The following is a 26,701-nucleotide window of genomic DNA, read 5'->3' as shown; positions in this document are numbered from 1 at the left end:
CGCACGCCGGGGTCATGGGGAGAATTACCATACAGGAAAATACCAATGGGCCGGTGGCTCTAATAAAGGGGCCATTTAGTGTATGTATGGTTTTTACCTCCTGACATAACGCAGGACAAGTTGTAGATCTTTTTGCTCCCTTGTGGATTTGCATAAATTTCAATGATTTTTTATAATGGCGGAATACACAAAAGGTCACCATTCTTTTTAGCCCATTTGTTGTTATCACCCCCGACCATGGAGCAAAGTTTGTCTATAAAGAACTTACACGGAGCGTTCCTCTATCTGCCATTTTCATGATGTCTTCTCCTCCCCACAAGGCCCCACTAGGAATATACAGTGTGTAACCAGACAGCTTGGCTCTTCCTCTAAGTCTTCTCTCAGTGTCTTCATCAGCTAATGCTGTGGGAGATCCAACCTAGCAAAATGAGGAGCAACAATTTATCTGTGGCCTCCAGGTAAAAACCAAAGATGAAAATCTTTTTGTTCTCCTCTCAGTAGTCACACGTGTCCACAATGAAACCTGTCATATTTATATCTAAGGGCCGATCCAGACCAGCGTGGTTCTGTCCCCTTATACCGCCGGGAGCCATAAAACGGGACAAAACTAAACCACTGATCTCTATGGGATTTCAGTAGTTTCGTTTTCACTACCTCTTTTCCCAGCCATGATTTGCACAGCTGGGAAAAGGACTTGCTCTGTAGTTAAACCACGTCTGGGACAAAATCAGTCACCATCCATCTTCCCACTGTAATTTTTAAACTCCTGTGCTCTGGCGAAGAGTTTGAACTGCCAGCAAAGGGGAAGGGATTCTTCTCATTCAGGTTAGATATAAGCCCTAAATCACAATGGAAATGTTGTGTCTGCCGAGCTGGCAGGGGACTACTCTATTCTCCATAGGAAGATGCAGACCGAGTATAGTCACCCGCTGACTCCACCCAACCTAGACATGGGAAGAGGAATACTCAGGGATCAGAGAAATGCTCCCAAAATGGGAAACGTGTGACTCAGTAAATGTCTCTGCTGCCCTAAAGCAGCCGGGAAGCTTCTTACCAGTAAGTTTGCTGCCGACAAGAAGTGTTCACCATATGTTCTGGTTACAGAGGGATGTGCTACCTCGATGATGAGATCTGCTTCTCTGCAAAGACATATGTTCTCTATCAAGGCACCGTACAGTATCGAAGACACTTCAGAGAGCCTATCGCTGGTACAACCCGTTGAGCATCTGCGCCTTGCGGTGTTCGATTATTACTAATGTGTATATATCTGTATATATACACAGCATATTTTTTATATTAATATATATCTATAAAGGCGAAAGCCCTCATTGACTGACTGACTGGCTCACCACTAATTCTCCAACTTCCCGGTGTCAAACTTGAAATTTGACACAACCATTCTTTAGGTCCTAAATAGGAAAAGTAAAGGGGTCACAACTAGAGATGAGCGAACGTGTTCGTCCGAGCTTGATATTCGTGCGAATATTAGGGTGTTCGGGATGTTCGTTATTCGTAACGAACACCATGCGGTGTTCTGGTTACTTTCACTTCCTTCCCTGAGACGTTTGCGCGCTTTTCTGGCCAATTGAAAGACAGGGAAGGCATTACAACTTCCCCCTGCAACGTTTAAGCCCTATACCACCCCCCTGCTGTGAGTGGCTGGGGAGATCAGGTGTCCGCCTAATATAAAAGTCGGCCCCTCCCGCGGCTCGCCTCAGATGCCTGGTGAGTTAGATGAGGGACAGTGCTGTTTGTACCGGAGCTGCTGTAGGGAAAGAATTGGTAGTTAGTGTAGGCTTCAAGACCCCCAAAGGTCCTTATTAGGGCCACTGATAGCTGTGTGTTGGCTGCTGTTAGCAGTGGCAATTATTTTTTTTTCTCAAAATCGCCTCTGCAGAGCGTTGCACCCGGCATTAGGGACAGAAGTGTTGGATAGGCAGGGAGAGTGTTAGGAGTGAGTGTAGCCTTCAAGAACCTCAACGGTCCTTTCTAGGGCCATATTTAACCGTGTGCAGTACTGTGCTGGCTGCTGTTAGCTGTGCTGCATATTTTTTTTCTTCTCAAAATCGCCTCTGCAGAGCATTGCACCCTCCATTGATACTACAGGCACAGAATTGTATAGGCAGGGCCACAACACAGTTATTATTCATTGAATATACGCAGTGCGGCCTTTTGCTTGTAAAACAACTGAAAACAAATCTATTTGTCCAGCCTCTGTCCGTCCTAAGGGCTGTGGACACGTGTGAGCTGCGTGAACAACGTTGAAAAATCAGACGCACCCAGCTACGCTTTACTGCTGGCTTCGCCATTTGCTTTCCTTAATTGGGAAAAAAATACCTGCTCTGCCAGAGTTATAATAACTCTGCTACCCTCACGTTCTGTGACACATTAGCAGGGACACAGCACAGTTATTAAACTTCTCATGTTCATTGAATATACGCAGTGCTGCCTTTTGGTTGAAAAAAACTGAAAACAAATCGATTTGTCCAGCCTCTGTCCGTCCTAAGGGCTGTGGACACGTGTGAGCTGCGTGAACAACGTTGAAAAATCAGACGCACCCAGCTACGCTTTACTGCTGGCTTCGCCATTTGCTTTCCTTAATTGGGAAAAAAATACCTGCTCTGCCAGAGTTATAATAACTCTGCTACCCTCACGTTCTGTGACACATTAGCAGGGACACAGCACAGTTATTAAACTTAGATTATTCATTCACTAGAGGCAGTGGGGCCTTTCGTTTTCCAAAAAGGGAAAAAATTATATTTGGCCTGCAGTCTTGCGCCAATTTATTTCCTGCCTGTGAAATCAAATCACTGGTAATACAGCATGCTGAGGGGTAGGGGTAGGCCTAGAGGACGTGGACGCGGCCGAGGACGCGGAGGGCCAAGTCAGGGTGTGGGCACAGGCCGAGCTCCTGATCCCGGTGTGTCGCAGCCGACTGCTGCGCGATTAGGAGAGAGGCACGTTTCTGGCGTCCCCACATTCATCGCCCAATTAATGGGTCCACGCGGGAGACGGTTATTAGAAAATGAGCAGTGTGAGCAGGTCCTGTCCTGGATGGCAGAAAGTGCTTCGAGCAACCTATCGTCAACACGCAGTTCTGCGCCATCCACTGCTGCAAATCCGAATCCTCTGTCTGCTGCTCCTCCTTCCTCCCAGCCTCCTCACTCCACTACAATGACACCTGCTCAGGAGCGGGAAGACTCCCAGGAACTGTTCTCGGGCCCCTGCTCAGATTGGGCAGCAGCGGTTCCTCTCCCACCAGAGGAGTTTATCGTCACTGATGCCCAACCATTCGAAAGTTCCCGGGGTCCGGGGGAAGAGGCTGGGGACTTCCGCCAACTGTCTCAACAACTTTCTGTGGGTGAGGAGGACGATGACGATCAGACATAGTTGTCTTGCAGTGAGGTAGTAGTAAGGGCAGTAAGTCCGAGGGAGCAGCGCACAGAGGATTCGGAGGAAGAGCAGCAGGACGATGAGGTGACTGACCCCACCTGGTGTGCAACGCTTACTCAGGAGGACAGGTCTTCAGAGGGGGAGTCAAGGGCATCAGCAGGGCAGGTTGCAAGAGGCAGTGCGGTGGCCAGGGGTAGAGGCAGGGCCAGACCGAATAATCCACCAAGTGTTTCCCAAAGCGCCCCCTTGCGCCATGCCACCCTGCAGAGGCCGAGGTGCTCTAAGGTCTGGCAGTTTTTCACAGAGACGCCTGATGACCGACGAACAGTGGTGTGCAACCTTTGTTGCGCAAAGCTCAGCCGGGTAGCCAACACCAACAGCCTCACCACCACCACCATGCGCAGACATATGATGGCCAAGCACCCCACAAGGTGGGACGAAGGCCGTTCAGCGCCTCCGGTTTGCACCCCTGCCTCTCCCCCTGTGCCCCAACCTGCCACTGAGATGCAACCCCCCTCTCAGGACACAGGCACTACCGCCTCATGGCCTGCACCCACACCCTCATCTCCGCTGTCCTCGGCCCCATCCAGCAGTGTAGTTCAGCGCACCGTCCAGCCGTCGCTTGCGCAAGTGTTCGAGCGCAAGCGCAAGTACGCCGCCACGCACCCGCACGCTCAAACGTTAACCGTCCGCATAGCAAAATTCATCAGCCTTGAGATGCTGCCGTATAGGGTTGTGGAAACTGAGTCCTTCAAAAGTATCATGGAGGCGGTGGCCCCGCGCTACTCAGTTCCCAGTCGCCACTACTTTTCCCGATGTGCCGTCCCAGCCCTGCACGACCACGTCTCCCGCAACATTGTACGCGCCCTCACCAACGCGGTTACTGCCACGGTCCACTTAACTACGGACACGTGGACAAGCACAGGCGGGCAGGGCCACTACATCTCCCTGACGGCACATTGGGTGAATTTAGTGGAGGCTGGGACAGAGTCAGAGCCTGGGACCGCTCACGTCCTACCCACCCCCAGAATTGCGGGCCCCAGCTCGGTGCTGGTATCTGCGGAGGTGTATGCTTCCTCCACTAAAGCACCCTCCTCCTCCTCCTCCTCCTCTGTCTCGCAATCAAGATGTGTTAGCAGCAGCATGTCGCCAGCAGTCGGTGTCGCGCGGTGTGGCAGCACAGCGGTGGGCAAGCGTCAGCAGGCCGTGCTGAAACTACTCAGCTTAGGCGATAAGAGGCACACGGCCCACGAACTGCTGCAGGGTCTGACACAGCAGACCGACCGCTGGCTTGCGCCGCTGAGCCTCCAACCGGGCATGGTCGTGTGTGACAACGGCCGTAACCTGGTGGCGGCTCTGCAGCTCGGCAGCCTCACGCACGTGCCATGCCTGGCCCACGTCTTTAATTTGGTGGTTCAGCGCTTTCTGAAAAGCTACCCACGCTTGTCAGACCTGCTCGTAAAGGCGCGCCGGCTCTGCGCACATTTCCGCAAGTCCCACACGGACGCTGCCACCCTGCGCACCCTGCAACATCACTTTAAGCTGCCAGTGCACCGACTGCTGTGCGACGTGCCCACACGGTGGAACTCTACGCTCCACATGTTGGCCAGGCTCTATGAACAACGTAGAGCTATAGTCGAATACCAACTCCAACATGGGCGGCGCAGTGGGAGTCAGCCTCCTCAATTCCTTTCAGAAGAGTGGGCCTGGTTGGCAGACATCTGCCATGTCCTTGGTAATTTTGAGGAGTCTACCCAGGTGGTGAGCGGCGATGCTACAATCATTAGCGTCACCATTCCTCTGCTATGCATCTTGAGAAATTCCCTGCAAACCATAAAGGCAGCTGCTTTGCGCTCGGAAACGGGGGCGGGGGAAGACAGTATGCCGCTGGATAGTCAGGGCACCCCCCTGTCTATTTCTCAGCGCGTACAGGAGGAGGAGAAGGAGCATGAGGAGGATGAGGAGGAGGGGGAAGAGACAGCTTGGCCCGCTGCTGACGGTACACCGGCTGATTGCCTGTCATCCTTTCAGCGTGTATGGCCTGAGGAGGAGGAGGAGGATCCTGAAAGTGATCTTCCTAGTGAAGACAGCCATGTGTTGCGTACTGGTACCCTGGCACACATGGCTGACTTCATGTTAGGATGCCTTTCTCGTGACCCTCGCGTTGCACGCATTCTGGCCACAACGGATTACTGGGTGTACACACTGCTCGACCCACGCTATAAGGAGAACCTGCCCACTCTCATTCCCGAAGAGGAAAGGGGTTCGAGAGTGTTGCTATACCACAGGACCCTTGCGGACAAGCTGATGGTAAAATTCCCATCTGACAGCGCTAGTGGCAGAAGGCGCAGTACCGAGGGCAAGGTAGCAGGGGAGGTGCGGAGATCGAGCAGCATGTACATCCCAGGCAGTGCAACAGTCTTTAAGGGCCTGGCCAGCTTTATGGCTCCCCACCAAGACTGTGTCACCGCTCCCCAGTCAAGGCTGAGTCGGTGGGAGCACTGTAAAAGGATGGTGAGGGAGTACGTAGCCGATCGCACGACCATCCTTGGTGACGCCTCTGCCCCCTACAACTACTGGGTGTCGAAGCTGGACACGTGGCCTGAACTAGCCCTGTATGCCCTGGAGGTGCTTGCTTGTCCTGCGGCTAGCGTCTTGTCGGAGAGGGTGTTTAGTGCGGCTGGGGGAATCATCACAGATAAGCGTAGCCGCTTGTCAACCGACAGTGCCGACAGGCTAACACTCATCAAGATGAACAAAGGCTGGATTTCCCCAGACTTCTGTTCTCCACCAGCGGACAGCAGCGATACGTAAGCAATACGTAGGCTGCACCCGCGGATGGAAGCTACGTTCTCTCTCACCATCCAAAACGGGGACATTTCTGCTTCATCAATCTGTGTCTAATATTCCTCCTCCTCCTCCTGCTCCTCCTCCTGAAACCTCACGTAATCACGCTGAACGGGCAATTTTTCTTAGGGCCACAAGGCTCACTCAAATAATTTTTCTGAACAATTTTTATAAGTTTCAATGCGCTTAAAAGCGTTGGAACTTAAACTTGAACCAATTTTTCGTTACACTGGGCTGCCTCCAGGCCTAGTTACCACTTAAGCCACATTAACCAAAGCGATTCACCTGCCATCTTGGTTGGGCATGGCCAATTTTTACTGAGGTACATTAGTACTGTTGGTACACCAATTTTTTGGGGCCCTCACCTACAGTGTAATCATAGTAATTTCTATGTTCTTCGCCTGCACTCATGGTACAGAAAGGTGTGTGGGGTTGGCCTACACTTTAGCTACATAAATGTAACTTGTGCCTTGGCTATACTAAGGCTACTGAAATGGAACTAAGACTGCGCTCCCACTATACTGCTGCTTCAGAATTGTTACTGGGGCCTGTCTTGAGTGCTACTATTGCTGACATGGAACGAAGACTGCGCTCCCGCTATACTGCTGCTTCGGAATTGTTACTGGGGCCTGTCTTGAGTGCTACTATTGCTGACATGGAACGAAGACTGCGCTCCCGCTATACTGCTGCTTCGGAATTGTTACTGGGGCCTGTCTTGAGTGCTACTATTGCTGACATGGAACGAAGACTGCGCTCCCGCTATACTGCTGCTTCGGAATTGTTACTGGGGCCTGTCTTGAGTGCTACTATTGCTGACATGGAACGAAGACTGCGCTCCCGCTATACTGCTGCTTCGGAATTGTTACTGGGGCCTGTCTTGAGTGCTACTATTGCTGACATGGAACGAAGACTGCGCTCCTCCTATAATGCTGCTACTGATATGTTAGTGGGGCCTGTCCTAATGCTACAGCTGAAATGTTACGAATTCTGGGCTCTGCCTATACCGCTGCTAATGGTATGTCTCTGGGGTGTGGAAACAGAGGCTTCCCAAAGACATGATGGCGGCGAGGCCATTTCCCACCAACGCGGTTACTGTTAAGGTGCATATAACCACGGACACGTGGAGAGGACACGTAGTGCCTCAAAAACATCCCCCTCCTCCTCCAACAATGAAAACATTCTTGGCAAATGCCTTTGCATTGGTTCGTCTGGTGGCAGTCCAAGAATTTCACCTTTACCGACACAACAAGAGAGCCCCCCCACCATCCCCCCGCCACGGCCCACTTAATCCTGGCCACATTCCGAAAACCAACAAAATACAACCGTGCTACTAGGTCCGCAGTCACCACCACATTACCACCAACGCGGTTACTGTTAAGGTGCATATAACCACGGACACGTGGAGAGGACACGTAGTGCCTCAAAAACATCCCCCTCCTCCTCCAACAGGGAAAACATTCTTGGCAAATGCCTTTGCATTGGTTCGTCTGGTGGCAGTCCAAGAATTTCACCTTTACCGACACAACAAGAGAGCCCCCCCACCATCCCCCCGCCACGGCCCACTTAATCCTGGCCACATTCCGAAAACCAACAAAATACAACCGTGCTACTAGGTCCGCAGTCACCACCACATTACCACCAACGCGGTTACTGTTAAGGTGCATATAACCACGGACACGTGGAGAGGACACGTAGTGCCTCAAAAACATCCCCCTCCTCCTCCAACAGGGAAAACATTCTTGGCAAATGCCTTTGCATTGGTTCGTCTGGTGGTAGTCCAAGAATTTCACCTTTACCGACACAACAAGAGAGCCCCCCCACCATCCCCCCGCCACGGCCCACTTAATCCTGGCCGCATTCCGAAAACCAACAAAATACAACCGTGCTACTAGGTCCGCAGTCACCACCACATTACCACCAACGCGGTTACTGTTAAGGTGCATATTACCAGTCTGACTGGGGCATGCAGACACCTTGACAGAATGAATAGTGTGTGGCACATAGGTTCCCCATTGCTATGCCCACGTGTGCAGCTCCTGATGGCGGTGGCACAGGATTATATTTCTCATTGCTTCTGTACAGCATTGTGGGCTATCGCCCCGCCCCTTTTAAAGAGGGTCGCTGCCTAGCCGTGCCAACCCTCTGCAGTGTGTGCCTGCGGTTCCTCATCATGGCAGACGCACTTCTAAATAGACATGAGTGTGGCGTGGCATGAGGGCAGCTGAAGGCTGCGCAGGGACACTTTGGTGTGCGCTGTGGGGGGGAGGGGGGGCGGTTGGGCAGCATTTAACCCAGGAGAAGTGGCAGCGGAGTGTCATCCAGGCAGTGATTGTGCTTTGTTGTAGCTAGTGTGGTGCTTAGCAAAGGTATGCCATGCTAATGAGGGCTTTTCAGAAGTAAAAGTTGTTGGGAGGGGGGGGGGCCCACTCTTGCCGCTATTGTGGCTTAATAGTGGGACCTGACAAAGACATAACGGACCCAAGGTCTTATAGACCAATAGCGCTGTTGAACTGCGATTACAGATTTCTGTCCAAGATCCTAGCAGACAGGCTTCAGCGGATTCTTCCGTCCATACTAGATCCAGCACAGAAAGGCTTCACACAAGGGCGAGGTGCTCTAAAAAACATCAGAGCCGCCATAGCGGCAACGGTCATAGCACAGAACCCCGAAAGCCAGACGATGATGCTGCTGAGCTTAGACGCGGAGAAAGCTTTTGATAAGATGGCCTGGCCATTCTTGAATATGCTACTAGAAAGAAGAAGCTTTGGACAGACCTTTGTAAATTACATAGATACAACGCACACAAATGCCACCACGACCCTTACAGTTAATGGACTTAACACCCCCAAAATAGACCTATTCAGAGGGGCCAGACAGGGATGCCCACTTTCACCGTTACTGTTTAATCTATCTATAGACCCGTTACTTAGACATCTAACACACACAACATTATACGCAGGGGCAATTTGCGGAAGCACAAAGATAAAGACAGAGGCATTTGCGGACGACATCCTTTTGGTGGTAAATAACCCCAGGGAGACACTAACACCTTTAATACGGAATATTGAGAGAATTGGTAAATTATCAGGCTACACCATAAACCTGGACAAAACAGAAGCTTTACTTCTTAGAGGCCCGGCCAAACCTACGTGGGCAGCACAATATCCATTTCGATGGGAAAAAAAAGCTATACAATACCTGGGAATACAAACCCTTCCAAACTATACGACGCGAATATAGAACCCCATATCAAAAAATTAGAAATAACTTTGAACACATGGAAAAATTTTACAATCTCCTTCCTGGGGAGGATTAGCCTAATAAAAATGATAGAATTCCCACGCTTACTATATATATTACACACGTTGCCCATACTCTTAAGACTAAAAGATATAAAGAAAATTAACTATCTATACAGGAAATTTATATGGGGGGGGAAAAGACCCCGTATTGCGCTTAAAACACTGCACAAACACAGAGAGAACGGAGGAGCCAACCTACCTAACGTTCGAGATTACAACTTAGCAGCACAGGCACGAATCATCCATGACTGGATCCACTCCAGGACATACTTTACAAACAAACCCCTTGAACAGGAAATGGCCGGCCCAGTTAAACTCCAGAACATTCTACACCGCCCATATGCGGAACTCCCAGAAAAGATCAAAAGGAATCCCCTGATACTAACAGCTTGGAAGACGTGGAACAAATTGCGTAAAGACAGCCAAACTTCACCACTAATATCACCACACATATCATTAATAGACAACCCCGACTTCCAAAACGGTAAACCCCATAACACTTTCACGGAATGGGAGACCCAGGGAATACACTCAATAGACAAACTACTACACACAAGAGAAAGACGGATCTTAACATATGACGAAATGAAACAAAAATACCCGGAACTTAGAGTCCCACTATTCTCATACCTACAAGCTAGGCACTACATTACAGAACTTATACCAAAATTCCGAGAAAATGACTGGAAACAGACAGGGGACACATGGACCACTAGGAGAACAGGGCCAAGGGGCATGATCTCCAAGCTGTATAGAACAATACGAAACATGAGAGAGGAAGACGATATTGATCCGGGGGTGGGCAAATGGGCTGTGGACAACCCGGAATTCACACCCTCACTGATAATGAAATCCCTGACCGCAGCACACAGATTCCTGCCATCGGCAAGGTTTCTGGAAATGAGACTGCAGATTGTCCACAGATCATACTTAACCCCAAGTAGAGGATTCCACATGGGAATCTACGCCACCTCAAAATGCTTTAAATGCCAGAGACCTCATGCAAATCTATATCACAGCTTGTGGACATGCCCCATAATACAAGCCTTCTGGGCACGTATAGGAGAATATACAAAAGCACACCTAACGAATTTCTGCCCACAAGAGCCGATATGGGCAATATTTGGATATCTAGACCCAGAAACATACCACTGCACAAGAGGCGTAAGAAAACTACTACACTTCATAGTAGCAGCAGGACAGAAAGCCATATTGCAAACATGGATTCAGCCAACAGGGCCCCCATTCAGATTGTTCCTGGACAAACTAGCATTCCTGTTCCAAATGGACTGGGCAGAAACATCACTATTCAAGGAAAAAAAGGTACAAGCCTTCTTTGAAACTTGGGAGAGCTTTATCCAACAACTACCACAAAGGGTAAAAGATAAACTGAGGGACTGCTTTAGCTATACCTGCTGGTTCCAGGAACAGATGGCAGCTGGGGAGATACCTGTTTAGGGTGACACATGAGTTGTGCCGTGGACGCGGGAGGCCTCCATAAACTTGAAGATCCTCAACACACAGGTCAGTAGACCAAAAATATAGGTGGTCGTAGTAGATCGAGAGTCTGAGTTAATGTATGTCAATTATGTGTTTTAAAGTTTAGTTTGTTATGTTTTTTAGTAATTGAAAGAAAAAGAAAAAAAAGCAGGTTAGGACTAACACACACATACAAAGGAAGAAGAATTCTAACCAATTCATGACATTACTATTTGTGTAACCTGATCTGTGCAATAAAGACATTTATAAAAAAAAAAAAATAGTGGGATCTGTGAACTTGAGATGCAGCCCAACATGTAGCCCCTCGCCTGCCCTATCCGTTGCTGTGTTGTTCCCATCACTTTCTTGAATTGCCCAGATTTTCACACATGAAAACCTTAGCGAGCATCGGCGAAATACAAAAATGTTCTGGTCGCCCATTGACTTCAATGGGGTTCGTTGTTCGAAACGAACCCTCGAACATCGCGGGAAGTTCGTTCCGAATAACGAACACCCGAACATTTTGGTGTTCGCTCATCTCTAGTCACAACTTGATTATTCAATTCTAAGTGCAAAAGTAACTGACCTCCTATGTCATGTACCTAATCTAATTCTCCAACTTTCCAGTGTTGTACAAACATGAAATTTGGCACGACTTTTCTATAGGTCCAAAACTAGTAATTATTAGGAAATTATAGTACCAGTGTTTTTGGTTGCACAATGCACCACACAGCTCTGCTACATGCATGTCACATGCACAAAGCTCTGCTACGTTGCTTTCATATACAAGCTGCACATAATTTACGAACTTCAGCAGCTCTCTGAGGAGACATGTTCGCTTGTGCATATTTTCTGCATGAGATTTACAAACTTCAGCTGGTGGCTGAGGTGAAATCATGGCTTGTCGCTGTATCATGTTAGCTGCATTAGCTTCATGGCAGCGTTGAAACCTCTGGGGTGACATGTTTACACAACAGCGATGGTTTGTTTCAACACTGGAGAACAGTTAACGATTAGATGAACTGGACTGGTGTTGGCAGCATTAGCACTTGGGATGACATGATATCACGTTCAGGAGATGTGAAGATTCTGAAACATTCTTTAGGTCGTAAATAGGAAAAGAACAGAGGTCCCAACGTGATTATTCACTGCTAAGTGCAAAAGTAAGTGACCCCCTGTGTAATGTACCTAATCAAATTCTCTAACTTCCTGGTGTCTTAAAAAAGGTGAAATATGGCACAACCATTCTTTAGGTTGTAAATAGGAAAAGTACAGGGGTTGCAACGTGATTACTTAATTCTAAGTACAAAAGTAAGTGACCCTCTATGTAATGTAACTAATAACATACATCTGTACCACACAGATGTATGATATATATACTGGGGAGAATCTGCCTCACCTCTCTGTGTAAATACTGAGGAGAATCTGCCTCACCTCTCTGTGTATATACTGAGGAGAATCTACCTCACCTCTATGTGTATATACTGAAGAGAATCTACCTCACCTCTCTGTGTATATACTGAAGAGAATCTACCTCACCTCTATGTGTATATACTGAGGAGAGTCTACCTCACCTCTATGTGTATATACTAAGGAGAATCTACCTCACCTCTATGTGTATATACTGAAGAGAATCTACCTCACCTCTATGTGTATATACTGAGGAGAGTCTACCTCACCTCTATGTGTATATACTAAGGAGAATCTACCTCACCTCTATGTGTATATACTGAGGAGAATCTGCCTTACCTCTATGTGTATATACTGAGGAGAATCTGCCTTACCTCTATGTGTATATACTAAGGAGAATCTACCTCACCTCTATGTGTATATACTGAGGAGAATCTGCCTTACCTCTATGTGTATATACTGAGAAGAATCTACCTCACCTCTATGTGTATATACTGAGGAGAATCTGCCTTACCTCTATGTGTATATACTAAGGAGAATCTACCTCACCTCTATGTGTATATACTGAGGGGAATCTACCTCCCCTCTATGTGTTTATACTGAGGAGAATCTACCTCACCTCTATGTGTATATACTGAGGAGAATCTACCTCACCTCTATGTGTATATACTAAGGAGAATCTACCTCACCTCTATGTGTATATACTGAGGAGAATCTACCTCACCTCTATGTGTATATACTGAGAAGAATCTACCTCACCTCTGTGTGTATATACTGAGGAGAATCTACCTCACCTCTGTGTGTGTATATACTGAGGAGAATCTACCTCACCTCTGTGTGTATATACTGAAGAGAATCTACCTCACCTCTGTGTGTATATACTGAGGAGAATCTACCTCACCTCTGTGTGTATATACTGAAGAGAATCTACCTCACCTCTGTGTGTATATACTGAGGAGAATCCACCTCACCTCTATGTGTATATACTGAGGAGAATCTACCTCACCGCTATGTGTATATACTGAGGAGAATCTAGAATCATAGAATGGTAGAGTTGGGAGGGACCCCCAGGGTCATCTAGTTCATCCCCCTGCTCAGTGTAGGATTCACTAAATCACCCCAGCCTTAGTTTGAACACTTCTATTGAAGGAGAACTCAGCACCTCCCGTGGTAATCTGTTCCATTTATTGATCACCCTCACTGTCAGAAAGTGTTTTCTAATATCCAATCTGTGTCTCCTTCCTCTCTTCAGGTCTGCCAGCCTTGTATCTTTCAGTTGCATCACTGCGTCTTAAATAGCCCTTCCACGCAGCGCAGACAGCCAGGGGCATTCTTGGGCAGAAGCAATCTTGCTGCACTTAAAAAGAATTTACCCATGAACAGTAAATCCAGACTTTTGACACATATGACAAGGAACCTGGATGTGCTGGATGGTACCAACAGTCAGTAAACTTAATGGGGGTTCACAAAATAGCTAATAACTGAAGTACCCCACTACTAGCACTTTTAGGCCAGCTTCCAGGGAGAGGAAGATGGTGACCGCTGTCCACTTCCTTCCCTCCTCATTATGTTTGAGATATGGGAGAAGTGGTGGTACAGGTAGATTAAGTCTACCTTGGCTGAATGAAGCGTATGCGTCTCCCATCAGTCTGAAGATTAAAAATTATGTGATGCTTAATATATAGATACTGTACCAGACCAAGCTTGCTACATAGATACGGTACCAGAACCAAATACATACAGTACCAGAACCAAGCTAACTGCATTGATATGGTAACAGAATTGAGAGCAAAACCAAACTTGGTTTACACAGTAAAAGAACACAGCTTACTGCATAGATACTGTACCAGAGCAAAGCTTGCTATATAGACATAGGGCCAGAGCCAAGCTACCACATAGATACTGTACAAAAATCAAACTTAATTCATAGGTTTCTTGGAAATTGCATGCATATTTGTGCTATATTCATCAAAAAGCATGTATTGTGTTGCTGAAGCTTGTGACGCTTCCAGGACTCAGAAGGCCAAACATGACCGGAGCCATGACAGGAGACCGGAGGACCACAGGACAAGGGAGAGCAGTGGCGGGGTGACTGACAGGAGCCAGAAGGGCCAGGAGTCCGAACATGAATGGAGGCTGAGGGGAGAGGGGAGGACCTGAGGACAAGCAAGAGCGGTGGGCTCACTGAGCGCAGCTGGCAGGGACAAGTGACAGCAGGCAAGCACAAGCCACAGCAACAGAGGGGTGAGTGAGGAGTAGGCAGTGCAGCTTGCAGCCAATCAGGAACTGGGGCGTCACCTGGCTGTCAAGCAGCCTAACCCTTGTCTACACTCATCACTTCCAGTGTAGACAAGATACAACAGTACCCTTCTTCTCTCGCACCTCCTGGCAACTTCCTGACATTTCACTTAGCAATGGAGCACTGCTCCCTACAACCGTGTTTCCCCGAAAATAAGGCACCCCCTAAAATTTGCAGAAGTCCCAAATATAAGGCACCCCCCGATAGTAAGGCATAGTAAAGTGTGCAGGCAAGTCAAGAGGCCTGTCCCCTGCTGCCATCCCCGTTGTCTCCTACCTCCAGATGTATAGGTAGATCTGCAGACAGTCTGCTGTTATCCTGTCCCTGCTGTGCTGTACGAGTGTGCTGTTGTGAGCTCCCCTTGCTGGCTGGAAAAGTCCATACTGTACGTTCTGTTCCTGCTGTACATGTCTGCTGTGATGAGCTCCCCCTGGTGGCCGTAAGCTGCAATACCATCCCTGCTTACAGGTGGTACAGAAACTTCTGTCTGCAGACAGGTACGTTACTTTACAGCCCTTATTTTTTAATGGCTCTGTGTGTGAGTCAGGCAACCTGTGTGTGATTCTTAAGGCTGGGTTCTCACAGAGCGTATTTCCAGCGGAAATCTCGTAGTTCGGCCACAGCAATAAAAAGCGAGATTCCTGCCGGGAAAGCGCTGCTTCAAAACCCACGGCACTCAGCCGCTTGTTTTGAAGCGACCTGGCTGCACGCTCTTCCATTTCTGTGGCCGGTGAATCCGCACCACAACACCGGCTTCTCCCAGCTTTGCCGTGACAGATTTGCTGTCCCATGTGGACGAGATTTCTGAGAAATTTCGTCCACAAAGCTGGCCAATTGAGGGATTAGCGGCCACAGACGGATTTGCCGCGGCGAAATAAGACACCCCCTGAAAATAAGACGTAGCGCATATTTGGGAGCAAAAATTAATATAAGACGCGTCTTATTTTCGGGGAAACAGGGTAAGCGGCACAGGTTTCTCCTTGCTGCCACCACAATGGACCCGCTCCCATGAGCCACCAATGCGCATGACACTTTGGTGTTCGCTCATCTCTAGTCACAACTTGATTATTCAATTCTAAGTGCAAAAGTAACTGACCTCCTATGTCATGTACCTAATCTAATTCTCCAACTTTCCAGTGTTGTACAAACATGAAATTTGGCACGACTTTTCTATAGGTCCAAAACTAGTAATTATTAGGAAATTATAGTACCAGTGTTTTTGGTTGCACAATGCACCACACAGCTCTGCTACATGCATGTCACATGCACAAAGCTCTGCTACGTTGCTTTCATATACAAGCTGCACATAATTTACGAACTTCAGCAGCTCTCTGAGGAGACATGTTCGCTTGTGCATATTTTCTGCATGAGATTTACAAACTTCAGCTGGTGGCTGAGGTGAAATCATGGCTTGTCGCTGTATCATGTTAGCTGCATTAGCTTCATGGCAGCGTTGAAACCTCTGGGGTGACCTGTTTACACAACAGCGATGGTTTGTTTCAACACTGGAGAACAGTTAACGATTAGATGAACTGGACTGGTGTTGGCAGCATTAGCACTTGGGATGACATGATATCACGTTCAGGAGATGTGAAGATTCTGAAACATTCTTTAGGTCGTAAATAGGAAAAGAACAGAGGTCCCAACGTGATTATTCACTGCTAAGTGCAAAAGTAAGTGACCCCCTGTGTAATGTACCTAATCAAATTCTCTAACTTCCTGGTGTCTTAAAAAAGGTGAAATATGGCACAACCATTCTTTAGGTTGTAAATAGGAAAAGTACAGGGGTTGCAACGTGATTACTTAATTCTAAGTACAAAAGTAAGTGACCCTCTATGTAATGTAACTAATAACATACATCTGTACCACACAGATGTATGATATATATACTGGGGAGAATCTGCCTCACCTCTCTGTGTAAATACTGAGGAGAATCTGCCTCACCTCTCTGTGTATATACTGAGGAGAATCTACCTCACCTCTATGTGTATATACTGAAGAGAATCTACCTCACCTCTCTGTGTATATACTGAAGAGAATCTACCTCACCTCTATGTGTATATACTGAGGAGAGTCTACCTCACCTCTATGTGTATATACTAAGGAGAATCTACCTCACCTCTATGTGTATATACTGAAGAGAATCTACCTCACCTCTATGTGTATATACTGAGGAGAGTCTACCTCACCTCTATGTGTATATACTAAGGAGAATCTACCTCACCTCTATGTGTATATACTGAGGAGAATCTGCCTTACCTCTATGTGTATATACTGAGGAGAATCTGCCTTACCTCTATGTGTATATACTAAGGAGAATCTACCTCACCTCTATGTGTATATACTGAGGAGAATCTGCCTTACCTCTATGTGTATATACTGAGAAGAATCTACCTCACCTCTATGTGTATATACTGAGGAGAATCTGCCTTACCTCTATGTGTATATACTAAGGAGAATCTACCTCACCTCTATGTGTATATACTGAGGGGAATCTACCTCCCCTCTATGTGTTTATACTGAGGAGAATCTACCTCACCTCTATGTGTATATACTGAGGAGAATCTACCTCACCTCTATGTGTATATACTAAGGAGAATCTACCTCACCTCTATGTGTATATACTGAGGAGAATCTACCTCACCTCTATGTGTATATACTGAGAAGAATCTACCTCACCTCTGTGTGTATATACTGAGGAGAATCTACCTCACCTCTGTGTGTGTATATACTGAGGAGAATCTACCTCACCTCTGTGTGTATATACTGAAGAGAATCTACCTCACCTCTGTGTGTATATACTGAGGAGAATCTACCTCACCTCTGTGTGTATATACTGAAGAGAATCTACCTCACCTCTGTGTGTATATACTGAGGAGAATCCACCTCACCTCTATGTGTATATACTGAGGAGAATCTACCTCACCGCTATGTGTATATACTGAGGAGAATCTAGAATCATAGAATGGTAGAGTTGGGAGGGACTCCCAGGGTCATCTAGTTCATCCCCCTGCTCAGTGTAGGATTCACTAAATCACCCCAGCCTTAGTTTGAACACTTCTATTGAAGGAGAACTCAGCACCTCCCGTGGTAATCTGTTCCATTTATTGATCACCCTCACTGTCAGAAAGTGTTTTCTAATATCCAATCTGTGTCTCCTTCCTCTCTTCAGGTCTGCCAGCCTTGTATCTTTCAGTTGCATCACTGCGTCTTAAATAGCCCTTCCACGCAGCGCAGACAGCCAGGGGCATTCTTGGGCAGAAGCAATCTTGCTGCACTTAAAAAGAATTTACCCATGAACAGTAAATCCAGACTTTTGACACATATGACAAAGAACCTGGATGTGCTGGATGGTACCAACAGTCAGTAAACTTAATGGGGGTTCACAAAATAGCTAATAACTGAAGTACCCCACTACTAGCACTTTTAGGCCAGCTTCCAGGGAGAGGAAGATGGTGACCGCTGTCCACTTCCTTCCCTCCTCATTATGTTTGAGATATGGGAGAAGTGGTGGTACAGGTAGATTAAGTCTACCTTGGCTGAATGAAGCGTATGCGTCTCCCATCAGTCTGAAGATTAAAAATTATGTGATGCTTAATATATAGATACTGTACCAGACCAAGCTTGCTACATAGATACGGTACCAGAACCAAATACATACAGTACCAGAACCAAGCTAACTGCATTGATATGGTAACAGAATTGAGAGCAAAACCAAACTTGGTTTACACAGTAAAAGAACACAGCTTACTGCATAGATACTGTACCAGAGCAAAGCTTGCTATATAGACATAGGGCCAGAGCCAAGCTACCACATAGATACTGTACAAAAATCAAACTTAATTCATAGGTTTCTTGGAAATTGCATGCATATTTGTGCTATATTCATCAAAAAGCATGTATTGTGTTGCTGAAGCTTGTGACGCTTCCAGGACTCAGAAGGCCAAACATGACCGGAGCCATGACAGGAGACCGGAGGACCACAGGACAAGGGAGAGCAGTGGCGGGGTGACTGACAGGAGCCAGAAGGGCCAGGAGTCCGAACATGAATGGAGGCTGAGGGGAGAGGGGAGGACCTGAGGACAAGCAAGAGCGGTGGGCTCACTGAGCGCAGCTGGCAGGGACAAGTGACAGCAGGCAAGCACAAGCCACAGCAACAGAGGGGTGAGTGAGGAGTAGGCAGTGCAGCTTGCAGCCAATCAGGAACTGGGGCGTCACCTGGCTGTCAAGCAGCCTAACCCTTGTCTACACTCATCACTTCCAGTGTAGACAAGATACAACAGTACCCTTCTTCTCTCGCACCTCCTGGCAACTTCCTGACATTTCACTTAGCAATGGAGCACTGCTCCCTACAACCGTGTTTCCCCGAAAATAAGGCACCCCCTAAAATTTGCAGAAGTCCCAAATATAAGGCACCCCCCGATAGTAAGGCATAGTAAAGTGTGCAGGCAAGTCAAGAGGCCTGTCCCCTGCTGCCATCCCCGTTGTCTCCTACCTCCAGATGTATAGGTAGATCTGCAGACAGTCTGCTGTTATCCTGTCCCTGCTGTGCTGTACGAGTGTGCTGTTGTGAGCTCCCCTTGCTGGCTGGAAAAGTCCATACTGTACGTTCTGTTCCTGCTGTACATGTCTGCTGTGATGAGCTCCCCCTGGTGGCCGTAAGCTGCAATACCATCCCTGCTTACAGGTGGTACAGAAACTTCTGTCTGCAGACAGGTACGTTACTTTACAGCCCTTATTTTTTAATGGCTCTGTGTGTGAGTCAGGCAACCTGTGTGTGATTCTTAAGGCTGGGTTCTCACAGAGCGTATTTCCAGCGGAAATCTCGTAGTTCGGCCACAGCAATAAAAAGCGAGATTCCTGCCGGGAAAGCGCTGCTTCAAAACCCACGGCACTCAGCCGCTTGTTTTGAAGCGACCTGGCTGCACGCTCTTCCATTTCTGTGGCCGGTGAATCCGCACCACAACACCGGCTTCTCCCAGCTTTGCCGTGACAGATTTGCTGTCCCATGTGGACGAGATTTCTGAGAAATTTCGTCCACAAAGCTGGCCAATTGAGGGATTAGCGGCCACAGACGGATTTGCCGCGGCGAAATAAGACACCCCCTGAAAATAAGACGTAGCGCATATTTGGGAGCAAAAATTAATATAAGACGCGTCTTATTTTCGGGGAAACAGGGTAAGCGGCACAGGTTTCTCCTTGCTGCCACCACAATGGACCCGCTCCCATGAGCCACCAATGCGCATGACACTTTGCAGACACAGGAAAATGGCACTGGCTCCCATATTAAAGTGCAGCACAGCCTATTCAGTGTGACATGGGGCCCCCCTAGCTTAGGGGCCAGGTCACAACTGCGACCGCTATAGATACGCAACTGGGTTGGTGCTGTATTCATGTACTGAGGTTGGTTTTGGTGCTTTATTTCCATTGCTGGCATCTCGCATGCATATTTTAGTCAGTCACATAGCGAATGTTAAAAAACTGAGTCCTACTCCTGGGTGCATACATGCTGGTCATGTAGAGTACAGCACATGGATATAGTAGTCATGCTGCATGTTATATGCGGGTGAAAGATAGCAAAATGGCTCATACTGCAGAACTCATCTCCTGCATCTCTGATGGTATTGGGTGGCATTAGTGCCTATAGCATGGGCAGCTTACATTACCAATGCTGACAGTATATAGAGGTTGTAGAACAACATAAGCTCCATCCAGACAACATCTCTTTCAGGGAAGACTTTGTATCTTCCAGCAGGACAATGCTAAACCACATACTGCATCTACCCCAACAGCATGGCTTCCAGAAGAAGAGTCTGGGGGTGAACCAGCCGCCTGCAGTCCGCACCTTCTACCAACAGGAAACAGTTGGTGCATTATGGAACAAAAGAGACGCAAAAGAAGACAGAGGACTGTGGCGCAGCTAGAATCCTACATCAGTCAAGAACATTCCTCTCCCAAAACTGCAGCAATTAGTTTTCTTACTCCCCAAAAGAGGGGATGCAACACAATAGTAGATATGGCCACGGCACAACTGTTGTGAGATGTGTTGCTGCCATCAGTTTTTTTTTTGTTATTAAATGGAAAAATGTCTCCCTTCCCCTCTGATATGTTCCATGTTCCATTGTGAATAAAGTATGGTTAGATGAGATTTCCAAATCTTTGCATTTTTTTCTTTATATTTACATTTTACACAGTGGCCCAACTTTTTTGGAATTGGGGTTGTATAAGATGATAGCGATTAGTGTTAGGTATATATAATGGCATGTATAGAATTGATGAGGCCCCATAGCAAAAAATTGGATGGGCCCTCACCCCCGCTATGGCGTCCCACTTTGTCACCCAAGACCTGGAGGGCCTGGTGTTTGTTTGTCATTCCATGCTCTTTAAAATAACCTTTGGACCAATTCTCCGCCTCCTTGGAGAAAGTTCCTCTTTGGAGAAAGGTTCTGCATATGTTCTCACAACCAGTATAAAAATGCAATCAGAACTGGCGCCCCCTCTCTCCAAGGGCCCAATTGCAGTCAAATGGTCTGGCTCTATGGTACGTACACCCCTGGATATATAAGAGATGATATATACAGGGTTATAGCTAGATATAAGGTTGGTGTTAGGTCTAGCTTAGGTCATATATAGGGTTAGCTTTAGGGTTTAGGGACATATTTCTTACAGTGCTGTATCATATACTGGTTTAAGTAAACTGTGCAGCGGGCTAAAAGCGACAAATGTATTAAGCTTCTTAATGCATCTGACTCCTCTAATCTGGCAACACCTCGAGCTGGTGTAGATTTCTGTTATAGTGTATGCCAGTTTCTGCCATACATTATAGTAAATGGGACATATCATGCAGCCACATTGCCTAAAGCTAGGCTCCACCCACTTTTTTTGAAAATGTTACCTTTTCTCAAATTCCGCCAGGTTTTGGAGTTGTAGATGTGGCGCTAAGGTTGCTTCCATTTTTTTCATAGTCCTGTTCCAGACAAATGCCAGCTCCACATTGTACTTGTCGCCTTCTCTTTGTATTTGATTTACCAAATAGATACCTGTAAGTAGAAAATATGCACACAAGGCAGATGACAGGGATGGCAAGGTGTAGCATTACGGCCCTTGACCTCAGGGGCCGTTGTTTGATGTGTGATTGAGTAAACATGAAGATGCTGCTTGGTTTCTGGTTGAGCGGAAATATCGCAACAGTCTAAAGGAATTAGCATTTCTGTGACCACATTGGTGAGAATCCAGCCTACTGTGGATCATCACAAATGTTTTAGATCATGGTAGTCCAATGGGAGATGCCTAAAGACTTGGTGGTCCCCTTTCTTGCGATTGCACAGTCAGTCTGACCAGGAAGGACTGTAATCCTAATTAAGCCACCAGAGTGGTCAGCAAGGTGGGACAGCAGCCGTGTTTCATGGTAAATGGAGCTGGCAGGGATGTCTTGGAATTATTCCATAGATGGCAATGTCCATGCAATAATCAAATCTCCTAACATTCTAGATGTTCAAAAAGGCCCACTTATGGCTCATTGTGTGAAAGATCTATTTTTCATACATATCTATACTTTAAATATTGGCACAAAAATTAGCAGAATATAGAAATATGTAAGATCCAATCGGCACCATATAATGGAATCGTAAGGGGCTCCCCAGGTTGTCATGGCATTAGACCAGAATTGAGGTGAACTGAGCATGGCCAGAAGGACTGGGTGTGATGGGCTACTCTGCAGACTGAGAGAATTATTGCTGCATCACAGTGGGGCGCAGGAGCCTTGGACAGTGAAGATGCGGGACCTGCGCACTGAGAAAGCGACTCCAGAGGCCTGCAGGAAACACAGACTGCAGGGCAGAGTGTGGGAATTGTGTTTACACCACTGAAGATGGCCGAGAGAGCCAGCGGGGTGCACAGAGAAAGTTTGTGTGTCAACTGAAGTAGCGCTGCTTCCTGAGAGGGAGAAAGATTTAGGAGACAGTTGCAGAAGTGCAGCAACATGAGACTAGTGTAGAGGACTTTGTAGGCTGTGCAGAGAGGCAGCAAAAAGACAGGATGTGCTAAAGGCTGTTTCCTGAGCTGTTGGTGCATATGAGGAGCAACCTTGAGGGTGATAAGTAACAGGCCACCATGCTACAGGTTCAGAGGGCTACTGTCTGCAAGGAATGATGGGGAGAATTTAGAAGAAGATGAAGCGTCTGGATGTTTGTCAGCCCAGGATTTGCCGGAGTACAGTGGGAGTCTCGTAAGTGAGGTCAGGCCACAGTAAAAATCACACATGTGTACCTAAAAACAAAGGGACTGATAGGGACTATGCACGACACGTCATTTAGTCGGGCTTAAGCCAACTTGTTGGCTTACACATATAATGAAAGTAAAAGGAAGTTTCCGGGGCCGAGACAGTTCTTCAGAGGATCTTTACGTAAACTATACACTTCCGCCCGATGCAGATAAGCTTTCAGATATTTATTATTTTAAAAATAAGTTTTATTTTAAATTTCAATTATTGTAAGTCTGGTGTCCGCTTAGTATACTGGTACTTGTGTCACCTAGCGAGGAGCAAGAGACACCGAGCACAAACTAAAATGTTTCTACACAAATGCACAGAGGATGAGAAACAAACAAGGAGAATTGGAGCTCCTGACACAAAAAGACAAATATGATGTTATAGGCATCACAGAAACTTGGTGGAATGATACACATGATTGGAATACAAGGCTTGAAGGACACAATGTATTTAAAAGAAACAGACCTAAAAAAAGGGGAGGATGTGTTGTGTTGTATGTTAGGAAAACATTCATCTCCACTGAGATTCAAGCTTCAGAGCATGGGAGTTCTGTAGAAACTGGGTAAGAATACAAGGAGAGAACAACAGAAAGGACACCATTGTAGGCATTTACTATAGGCCATCTGGACAAGCAGAAGATATTGATGAACTCATTTTGCATCAGATGGCCAAGCTCTCAAAAAAGCATAAATTAGTGATTATGGGAGATTTTAACTATCCAGACATTTGTTGGGAATCAGGTAAAAGTAATGGATCCAACAAATTCTTATCCGCTCTTGCTGACAACTTTATCTTCCAAAAGGTAGAAGAGAAAACAAGGGGATCTGTTATCTTGGACCTAATTCTTACCAACAGGGAGGGAATGGTTGAGGAAGTAAGGGTGGCTGGGACCTTAGGAGGCAGTGATCATGCTATCCTTGGTTTTGGATAAAAAGGAGAGGAAGAGCTGAGAAGACTCAGACCTCAAGGTTTGATTTCAGAAAGGCAGATTTTAATGAACCCAGAAAGAGGGGAGGAAGAATCCAACGGCTGGATGTTCTTAAGGACAGAAATGTCCAAGAAGGTTGGGAAATATTGCGAAATGAGATTCTCAAAGCACAATCATTAACAATCCCTAAAAGAAGGAAGAACTGGAAGCATTGAAAGAGACCAGGATGGATGAACACAGAACTTGCACACATGTTAAAAAGGAAGAAAAATATGTTTATCAAAGGGAAAGAGGGGGAAATATCTAAAGAAGAACATAATGCGGTCTGCAGAAACTGTAGGGCAAGTGTCAGAAAAGCTAATAATGAATTGAGGCTTGCAACAGAGGCCAAAAGCAATAAAAAAGGATTTGGGGGTATGTCAAAAGCAAAAGAAAAGTCAAAGATGCTATTGGATGCTTACCGGATGAAAATGGTGAATTGGTTAAGAATGATGTTAAAAGGGCCAAACATTTAAATTCCTATTTTGTATCTGTTTTCTCTCAAAAAGTAGATGGAACATCAACTGATCTTCCCTGTGCTATTGTGGGAATTAAAGAATGCAGGGAATTGATGGGAAACTGATCAAATTTGACACAAAGCTAGGAGGGATAGCTAACACTAGGGAATAGAGATTCTTCAAAAAGATGTAGAACAGCTTGAATACTGGGCGGCGAACCATGTATTACCACCCTCTGTTTTCTATCTATCTTCAAAAAAGGGAAGAAGGTGGATCCAGGAAACTACAAGCCTGTGAGCCTGACTGAAAATCTTTCAACAGCATGTATTCAAGTACTTGGATAAGAATGGAGTATTTAACCAGAACCAGCATGGGTTTGTAACAAACAAGTCATGCCAGACAAATCTAATTTCTTTCTACGACAGAATCACCAACTTGATTAGGGAAATGCGGTAGATATAGTATATCTTGACTTTAGTAAAGCATTTGCAAAGTATCTCATACCATACTTATTGAAAAAATGACCAAATATGGGATTAACAAAGCAACTGTTAGGTGGATTCACAACTGGCTGAGTGTTTGTACTCAAAGAGTGGGCATAAATTGCTGCACATCCAAGTGGAGGAATGTACCAAGTGGGGTACCATGAGGCTCTGTCCTAGACCCAATGTTGTTCAACATTTTTATAAATCATCTGGGGGAGGGAATTGATGGGAAACTGATCAAATTTGCCAATGATACAAAGCTAGGAGGGATAGCTAACAGTAGAGAAGAGAGAGAGAGTATTCAAAAAGCTCTAGAAAAGCTTGAACAGTGGGCGGCGACTAACAGAATGGTACTTAACAAGGAGAAATGCAAAGTCCTACATCTTGGCAAGAAAAATGAAAAAAACACACACATGAAAAAGACTTGGGTATACTAATAGATCATAGACTGAACATGAGTCAACAATGTGATGCAGCAGCCAAAAAGGAAAACACAATTCTGGGATGTCTTAAGAAAAGCATAGAGTCTAGATCACATGATGTAATTATCTCCCTCAACTCTTCATTAGTCAGACCTCATCTGGATATGTTATGTAAGTAGGGTCTGGTCATGTGCGTCAAGCGTCCTTATCTGGGCTCTTCCAGATGCATCTTTATATCAGCACTTTCCTCCTTCTGCTTCCTCCATCTCAACATGGAAAAAACAGGATCCATCATAGTCCCATCACCCACCAGAAGTAATGACGTCACACGCTCTGCAGACCGGCTGCTTGGGATGACATTGGACTTTGGGGTTAATAAAAACAACTAGCGCAGCTTGCTGCACTATTTGTTCCACATGAAAAAAAGAAATCTAACGGAACAGAAGCAAACAGAAAGCTTTCCATTTCATTTTTGTTTTTTTTTAAAAACCCATTGAAATCAGTGGGGGGAAATTAGATCAGTTAATTTCCATTTTAACTCTGTTTCTCTTCTCCAAAACCCAGAGCAGAGAACCAGAGTTACGACTGAAGCCGCGACACAGATCTGAATTGAGCCTATAATGCAATGGTTATGTCTGTGCAACTTCTGCCCGACCCCCTTTAATCTCCACGCAGTGGCTGCAGATTACAATTCTCACAATGATGTGGAAAGTGCCTGATGACCTGCTTGTCCGTGCATCACCGCCCCATCTCCGCTACGCCTCTCACCCTCCAGCACTTCTCCCTTAACATCATCCCTTCTCTTCCATTTATAATCTCAGTATTTAAGACTCCATCTTAATACCAGACAAAAAGTCCTAACAACTCATCTCATCAGACTGCTCTCCAACATGTCCATCACTGCCGATCACTTCCCGTGTCTTGTAGATTGCAAGCTCTTCTGGGCAGGGTCTCCTTCTGGTCATCTGTAGACAGTTCTTCACCATATACTATCCCCTCTACTTCTCGGGCACAGCTATCTGGAACTTAATGGCGCTGTAGAAGTACATGATGAGTAATAATCTTGTCCTAGTACATACCAACATGGCCGTAGCCTACGATGCCAATCCGCCACTTCCTCTCTTCAGACATTCTGTGACAGCTAAAAAGAAGAAACATAGTGAAATGTTATGCTGGACGGACATCTGCCACAGTAGACTCCTCGCACTCCAGGTTACCGTGTGCAATAGGCTCCGAACACAGGCACAAAAGCCGCGGATTGCTAGGGTAATTTAAAATATCCCCATTCCTGGCTATCAAACATAGCCGAGAGCCTGGGGATTTCATAGGGGGCCCTGCTACACAATCCTTGGTCACGTGATCACCGCTAT

The 26,701-nt window shown here is 46.5% G+C and overlaps 1 protein-coding gene across 1 annotated transcript in view; it reads right to left on the bottom strand.

Moving 5' to 3' along the window:
• The window catches only part of ASPDH (aspartate dehydrogenase domain containing), a 32,300-nt gene extending 5,832 nt beyond the window's left edge, over positions 1 to 26,468 (bottom strand). Inside the window, exons 1-4 of the mRNA XM_066605906.1 lie at positions 26,411 to 26,468; positions 21,626 to 21,770; positions 1,055 to 1,139; positions 269 to 418 (exon numbers count right to left, since the gene is read on the bottom strand). Of these exons, the coding sequence (XP_066462003.1) occupies positions 269 to 418; positions 1,055 to 1,139; positions 21,626 to 21,770; positions 26,411 to 26,462 (432 nt within the window). The 5' untranslated portion in view covers positions 26,463 to 26,468. The remainder of the gene's footprint in view (positions 1 to 268; positions 419 to 1,054; positions 1,140 to 21,625; positions 21,771 to 26,410) is intronic.
• Positions 26,469 to 26,701: the final 233 nt, after the last annotated feature.

The sequence above is a fragment of the Eleutherodactylus coqui genome, chromosome 6 (genome assembly GCF_035609145.1).
Source record: "Eleutherodactylus coqui strain aEleCoq1 chromosome 6, aEleCoq1.hap1, whole genome shotgun sequence".
NCBI classification, from domain to species: domain Eukaryota; kingdom Metazoa; phylum Chordata; class Amphibia; order Anura; family Eleutherodactylidae; genus Eleutherodactylus; species Eleutherodactylus coqui.
The sequence above is the reverse complement of the archived record's forward strand: the minus strand, read 5'-3'. Positions and strand labels throughout refer to the sequence as shown.